Source organism: Arachis ipaensis, chromosome B5, assembly GCF_059453495.1.
Source record: "Arachis ipaensis isolate K30076 ecotype BB chromosome B5, ASM5945349v1, whole genome shotgun sequence".
NCBI lineage: Eukaryota > Viridiplantae > Streptophyta > Magnoliopsida > Fabales > Fabaceae > Arachis > Arachis ipaensis.
This window is the reverse complement of record NC_142440.1, coordinates 38,034,050-38,041,170: the sequence shown is the minus strand read 5'-3', so window position 1 is coordinate 38,041,170 and position 7,121 is coordinate 38,034,050. Positions and strand designations below refer to the sequence as shown.

Genomic DNA, 7,121 nt, shown 5'->3' with positions numbered 1-7,121 from the left:
TGGTCAGAAAACACAAGACTGCTTCGACCTCAAGGATGCCTTGGAACAGGCCATCAGAGAGGGGAAACTGAGTGAATTCTCTCGACTCATCAGGGAGCCGAGGAGGCGAGAAAGGGAACGCTCCGAGGAAGACCGAAACCGGGCTGTCAAGCCAAGACAAGAACCCCCAGGAGATGCCAGTAACCCCCCAGCTTTTGTAGTTAACATTGTAGTCGGACGAGATAGTCCCCCTAAATCTAAGTCGGCAACAAGAAAGGACTCCCGGGTGCTCTCCATCTCGACGGACAGCCCCACCACCAGCAAGAGGCTCCCCACGATATCATTCGGCCCAGAAGACAAATGGTTCGATGACCTCCCCGAAACCCCCCCTCATGGTAGTTACAGCAATGGTCGGAACATGGCTAGTTAGGCGCATCCTCGTCGACACGGGAGCCGACTCAAACATCCTATTCAAGAACGTGTTCGATGCCATGGGACTCAGAGAATCCGACCTCAAAAGTCACCAACACGGAGTCATGGGACTTGGTGATAACTACATCAAACCCGACGGGATGATCTCTCTCCCAATCAGCCTAGGAACTGGCGACGCCAGAAAGTCGGTTATGGCAGACTTCGTAGTCCTTAGAGACTCCACCGCCTATAACATCATCCTAGGAAGAAAAACTATCAATAAATTCTCAGCTGTAATATACACCAAGTTCCTAACAATGAAGTTCATAACGGACAAGGGAACGATTGGCTCCATAAGGGGAGACCTAGAAACGGCAGTCGCCTGCGACAGCGCCAGTCTCTCCTTAAGGAAAGAATCCAATAAAGCAGCTGGCGTGTTCCTAGCAGATCTAGACGTCAGGATGGAGACAAACCAAGACCCGAACTAGAAGGGGACATGGAGAAATTCCAGATAGGGAAATCGGCAGATCAATTTACCTTCATTAACAGAAACCTACCCCATGAACTCAAGGGCCCCCTCATATAAGTCGTAAGGGCAAACAGCGACCTCTTCGCATGGACCCCATCAGACATGCCAGGGTTAGATCCCGAAGTCATGTCTCACCGGCTAGCCATAAAGCCCGAAGCCAAACCAATAGCCCAGCGGCGAAGAAAGATGTCACAAGAAAGAGCATAGGAAGTCGCTAAGTAAACAGCATGACTACTAGAAGCAGGGTTCATCAAGGAACTCGAGTACTCAACATGGCTATCCAATGTTGTCTTAGTCAAGAAAGCCAGTGGAAAATGGAGGATGTGCGTAGACTACTCCGACCTGAACAAAGCATGTCCAAAAGACTCATTCCCCTTCCCAACATTGATGCCCTAGTGGACTCGGCAGCGGGATATCGTTTCCTCAGCTTCATGGATGCCTATTCCGGCTACAATCAAATCCCGATGCACCGACCTGACAAAGACAAGACAGCCTTTATTACACCAGGGGGCACTTACTGCTACAAGGTAATGTCCTTCGGACTAAAGAACGCAGGGGCCACCTACCAAAGGCCGATGAGCAGAGTCTTCCCCGACCTCATCGGCAAGACGGTAGAGGTATATGTTGAGGACATCCTGGTAAAAACAGCAGAGCTGAGCAATTTGATAAATGACCTCCAGGCTGTCTTCGGAGCATTAAGGAAATTCAAAATGCGACTCAATCCATTCAAATGCGCATTCGCCATGGAAGCAGGAAAATTTTTAGGATTCATGATAACCCAGAGAGGGGGTAGAAGCCAACCCAGACAAGTGCGAAGCCGTTCTCAGAATGACAAGCCCTGGGTGCATCAAAGATGTACAATGGCTCACCGGGAAGCTCACAGCCCTATCTCGGTTTCTCGGAGCCTCGACTGAAAGGGCCACCCCATTCTTCAACCTAATGAAGAAAGGAATCACCTTTGAATGGACCCAGGAATGTGAAGAGGCATTCAACCATTTTAAGAGGATACTCTCGGAACCTCCCATACTTAGCAAGCCCAGAGAAGGAGAGCCCCTATACTTGTACTTGGCTGTGACCATGCAAGCAATGGCAACGGTCCTAGTCAGAGAGGAGGACAAGACCCAGCACCCAATATCTTCATCAGAAAAACACTTCAAGGGGCAGAGACGAGGTACACCAAGTTGAAAAAGCTAGCCTACGCCCTATTAGTTTCGTCAAGAAGACTAAAACAATACTTCCAAGGGCACACAATCGTCTTGAGAACCGATCAAGCCATCCAACAAGTCCTCCAAAAACCCGACCTGGTGAGAAAAATGATGGCATGGGCAGTGGAGCTATCCCAATACGATTTACAGTACGAACCTAGGCAAGCAATCAAAGCCCAAGCCATGGCAGACTTCCACGTTGACGGAGCATCCAACCAAACGTTCGGAGGGGCCAGAATCATCCTCGAAAACTCGGCAAGATTAGCCTACGAACAATCTATCAAGTTCGAATTCCCAGTCTCAAACAACCAAGTCGAGTATGAAGCCTTGATAGGGGGACTAATGCTAGCCAAAGAAGTCAGAGCATCAAGGGTAGAAGTTAGCAGCGACTCCCAAATCGTCACCTCCCAAGTGAATGGCAGCTACCAAGCGAGGGACACACTGCTACAAAAATACTTGGAAAAGGTAAGAAAGCTATGCAAAAGCTTCAAAGAAGTCACAGTCCAACACGTTCCCAGAGAAAGGAATGCCCGAGCTGACCTCCTCTCCAAGCTCGCAAGCACCAAACCCGGCGCGGGGAACAGATCTTTGATCCAAGGGCTAGTAACGGAACCTGCAATTGTCATATGCACGACTCAAGCACCAAACCCGCTCTCATGGATAGACCCCATCTCCCGATATCTGGAGCATGGAGAAACACCCCCGACCAAAAGGAAGCGGAATCTGTTAAAAGGGAAGCTCCCAAGTACACAATCATACAAGGACAACTATACAAGCGAGGGCTCCAACAGCCCCTACTTAAGTGCTTACGCCCCGACCAGACGGACTACGTCCTAAGGGAGGTACACGAAGGATGTTGTGGTCACCACATCGGGGGAAGATCTTTAGCAAGAAAAATCATCAGGGCAGGATACTACTGGCCCACAATGATGTCAGATGCCTAGGAGTTTGTGAGAAAATGTAAAAAGTGCCAAGAGAACGCCAACTTCCACAAAGCACCTCCCGAAGAGCTCAGTCTAATGATGGCTCCCTGACCTTTCACCCAATGGGGGGTCGACCTCCTGGGACCATTCCCACCAGGACCCGGGTAAGTGAAGTACCTGATAGTGGTCATAGATTATTACACCAAATGGGTATAAGCAGAGCCACTAGCCAGCATATCCGCAGCAAATTGCCAAAAGTTCATGTGGAAACAGGTGATCACAAGGTTCGGGATCCCGGAAGCCGTCATATCGGACAACGGGACACAATTCACTGATAAAAAGTTCAAAGGGTTTCTAGAGGGACTAAGGATCAAACAGAAGTTCTCCTCAGTCGAACACCCCCAAACCAACGGCCAGGTCAAAGCAGCCAACAAAGTCATCCTAAAGGGGCTAAAAAAGCGACTCGAAGGGAAGAAAGGCTCATGGGCAGACGAGCTAGCCTCAGTACTGTGGTCATATAGGACCACCCCTCAATCATCCACCGGCAAAATCCCCTTCCGACTCACATACGGGGTCGACACAGTCATCCCAGTCGAAGTCGGGGAGCTAAGCCCGAGGATACTCCTCGGAGGAGGAAGCGAGGCAATCGAGAAAGACCTAGCCGACGAGACAAGGCAAATGGCACACCTAGCGGAAGCAGCAATAAAGCAGAGAGTAGCCCTCAAATACAATGGCAAAGTATTGAAAAGGAGCTTGGGAGAAGGCGACTTGGTTCTACGATGTAACGACATAGGACCACCAACACCGGGAGAAGGCAAGCTAGCCGCAAACTAGGAAGGACCCTACAGAGTAAAAGAAGTCCTTGGCAAAGGGGGCTACAAGCTAGAAAAACTGGATGGGAACGAGGTACCGAGAACATGGAACATGGCGAACCTCAGGAGGTTCTACTCGTAAGAAGAGATTCTACTCATAAGAAGGGGCGATCACGCGACCCCAACCCCCCTCTGGGTTCCACCCCCACGTCCTCCTTTTATGTCTTATACAAATCATTATCTTTTACCCTTCATTTACTTACGCGTTACATTATTTCCTTGTTTAACGAAATAGTAAGCTTTACTTTTTGCAAGTTTTCTCTCTGCAAGTCTCAAATAAAAAGCACGGCGAAAAAGGCAAACGGTCGACCTAACAGTAACTCGGGACTGATCACCCCGGGAACCATAAGGGACCAAGCGAAAACAAATCGACTCAAGTAGTAAGCACCATGATAAACGGTTAAACAAAAGGCTGCGGCGGCCCGAGCAAGCGAAAAATAAAAGCAAGGCCACGACGGCCCGAATAAAAACCAACAATAACCAAAATAACGCTTAAGCAAAAGCAAAAAGAAGTGTTCAAATACAACCAAAGGGCGCCTACTAGTAAGCCCCAAAAAACAAATTACAAAAGGAAAGCAAGAGAAAGTCGGGAAATTTCCAAATGCTCAAAGAATATCAACAATCTTCCCACCCTCCACAGTCTTCATCGCGCCAACTTGAGAGAGGTCAAGATCGGGAGCCAACACAGCCACCTGAAGCTTTATCCCTTCCTCAGTCATCTTAACGGCATCGCGAGCTCCCTTTGCAAGATCTTTGTTCCTTTTCTTCAGAGTAGACATCTCTCGAGAAACCGCCTCCGCTGAGCTCTCCGCCAACTTCAGCTTCTCCTCCAACTCCTCAACCCTTTTCTTCATGGCCACAGTCTCACCTCGGGAGGTATTCAGGTCCTTCATTAAAGTCATATCCCGATCCAACAACCTATTAATCTCTTTGGTGTCCTCTTCAGCCTTCTTCTCATGATCGGACAACTTCGCCTTCAGAGACTCCTCCCGAGATCGTGAGTCCGTCAAATCTTTCTGGGAGTTCCGAAGCTTCACCTCCATGGCATGATAGTTGGCCAAAACAGACTCCACTTTCTTGGCAATGGCAGCAGCACGAAGAAGACTGCGATAAATCCACCTGGCCTGCCCAGAGAGATCGGCCTCGTGAAAAAAATCCTCGGTGCCAGGGAGCAGCTGGGACTCGATAAAGCCCCCAACATCAAAATTTTTCTCCATAACCGAGAGGGCCTTGCCGGTATCCCGCTTCCTCTTCTTAGGATTACCCACAACCCTCAGTTCATCATCACCAAAATCTTCCTCAAAAATTTTCGTCTCCATGCTAGCAGACCTCTTAACTTTCTCGGCAGAAACAGCGCTTTCCCGATAAACCGGGTCAGCCCCATCCACCCAACCACTAGCCTCCCCAGCTTCCCTTTGCTTCGGGCTCACCGAGGGAGTCGGCGGAGGATCACCCTCACCCTCTTCATTCCCCTTGATGAGGCTCATCAAGTCAGCCAAAGTCCTCTTCCCGCTAGCCATAGAAATTGCGAGCAAAAGGAAAGAGAAAGGTATCAACAATAGAAAAAGAAAACATGAAAAGCTCAAAGGGAAGGTAACCCACCAACATACATTCGACCGGCCTCTCGGTCCCCCATCAACACACAAGGATTAAGGTTCTTTTCGCCAAAAATGGCCAACAGAATATCAGCGATGTTGCGATCTTCCGAGCTCAGCCAGTCATAAGACACCTTTATAAGATAATCAGACCCCGCACCAAAACTCCAGTACGTCGGGATCCGCCGAGCCCCCTCAGCCGTGAGCCAAAAAGGCTGATGACCATCAGTCGGTCTAACCTTAAAAAAAGTAGACTTAAAATCATGAAAAGAATCCTCAAAGAGGCCAAAAATTCTGCGCCCCTGTTGGGCCCTAAAAGACATATAACCCTTCTTAGCCATCCCCTGACCAGAAGGGTTCGTAAGAAGGAAGAGATAGAGAAAGACATTCACTGAGAGCGGTAGCTCGAGGTACTCGCAGACCATCTCAAAGCAACGGATGGAGGCCCAACTATTCGGATGAAGCTGCGACGGCGCAACGTCGCAACGACTCAATAAGCTCATAACAAAAGAAGAAAAGGGTAGACGAAGCCCCAAAGTCGTGAACATAGGCTCGTAAACCCACAGCCAATCAACAACCGTAGGAGAAGCCAAGTTCTTTTGGCAGACACGCTCCCGACCAGCAGGGACATAAACCTGATAAAGCGCCTCCTCGGGACCCCCTCCGCATAAGATCCCGGATTGTCGTAACTTCTGGAGCCCCTCCTTGGTCATCTTAGAAGGAGTATCCTTCACGTCGGAGGAGACCCAAGCGTAGTGGTCGACAAAGTCAGCCAAAGGGCGCTGAGCCTGACTCGAGGAAGCAAGACGCTCGGCCATACCTACAGCGGGGGCACCACTTAGTCAACACGAGAAGTCGAGAACCCTCAAAACAAGGAAAGCAAAAAGAAAAATACGAATCTCCCCCTAACCTCCCTGTACTAGCCTAGAAACATGAGCAAAAACGCAGGAAAAACCCAGAAACATAAAACCCAGTGGTACCCCCTCTAAAAGCAAAAAACAAAAAGACCTAAGCACACGCAAAGCAAATACACGAAAGATAAAAAATAACAACCAAAATAAGAGGAAAGCCATGAAAGCTTACCAGGAGAAACAAAATTTATAAGGAACGGACAAGGGAGCAAGAACGCTTGAAGCACCAGCAGCAGTAAAAGCAGGAGCAGCAACAACGTAAGAAAGTAAGGAAGAAGAAAAGGAAAAAGTAAAAAAGAGGGGGTTACGAAATGAAAATAAAGGGAGGAGAGCGTAACCGCCGAGGAAGAGCGCCAAAAGACAGAGGCATATTTGCCATTTCGCCCAAAATCTCAAATCAATGAAGTGATGGACATTTAATGCCCGGCGCCAAAACCAAGAAAGCAACACGAAAATCGAAGCGACTAAACGCAAGGAAAGCAAAACGACACCAATGAGCCACCGAAAAAGAAGAAGACCCGCCGCCTCAGTAAGACAAACACGCCCAGCCATGAGGCCCAGACCTCAAGGCTGGCGCGTTGGGGGCACTGTTACGGGCTGTTAGCCCAGGCCAAGAAGTCGTCGGGTCGGGGCACTGCCCCACCCAGGCCCAAAAACCATAACAGATCCCTACGAATCGGTTGGCCACGCCCGACC

At 49.3% G+C, this 7,121-nt stretch overlaps 2 protein-coding genes across 2 annotated transcripts; one reads left to right on the top strand and one right to left on the bottom strand.

Annotated features, from left to right (window-relative positions):
• Positions 1-2,235: 2,235 nt before the first annotated feature.
• LOC148563889 (uncharacterized) lies at positions 2,236-3,881 on the top strand. Its single transcript, XM_088486972.1, has 2 exons — positions 2,236-2,869; positions 3,268-3,881. Exons 1-2 carry the CDS (start codon positions 2,236-2,238, stop codon positions 3,879-3,881), a joined length of 1,248 nt encoding a protein of 415 aa, XP_088343098.1.
• A 643-nt stretch (positions 3,882-4,524) lies between these two features.
• LOC148563888 (uncharacterized) lies at positions 4,525-6,332 on the bottom strand. The gene is made up of 2 exons (XM_088486971.1): positions 5,599-6,332; positions 4,525-5,500 (listed from the first exon to the last, which is right to left on the bottom strand). The coding sequence occupies exons 1-2, from the start codon at positions 6,330-6,332 to the stop codon at positions 4,525-4,527; spliced, it is 1,710 nt and encodes a 569-aa protein (XP_088343097.1).
• Positions 6,333-7,121: the final 789 nt, after the last annotated feature.

Coding starts and splice junctions, on each gene's coding strand:
- LOC148563889 (XM_088486972.1), top strand. CDS start 2,236: ATGGCATGGGCAGTGGAGCTATCCCAATACGATTTACAGTACGAACCT. Junction 2,870..3,267: donor GTTAAAAGGGAAGCTCCCAA/GTACACAATCAT, acceptor GGGTATAAGCAG/AGCCACTAGCCAGCATATCC.
- LOC148563888 (XM_088486971.1), bottom strand. CDS start 6,332: ATGGCCGAGCGTCTTGCTTCCTCGAGTCAGGCTCAGCGCCCTTTGGCT. Junction 5,501..5,598: donor CGCAACATCGCTGATATTCT/GTTGGCCATTTT, acceptor CTTCCCTTTGAG/CTTTTCATGTTTTCTTTTTC.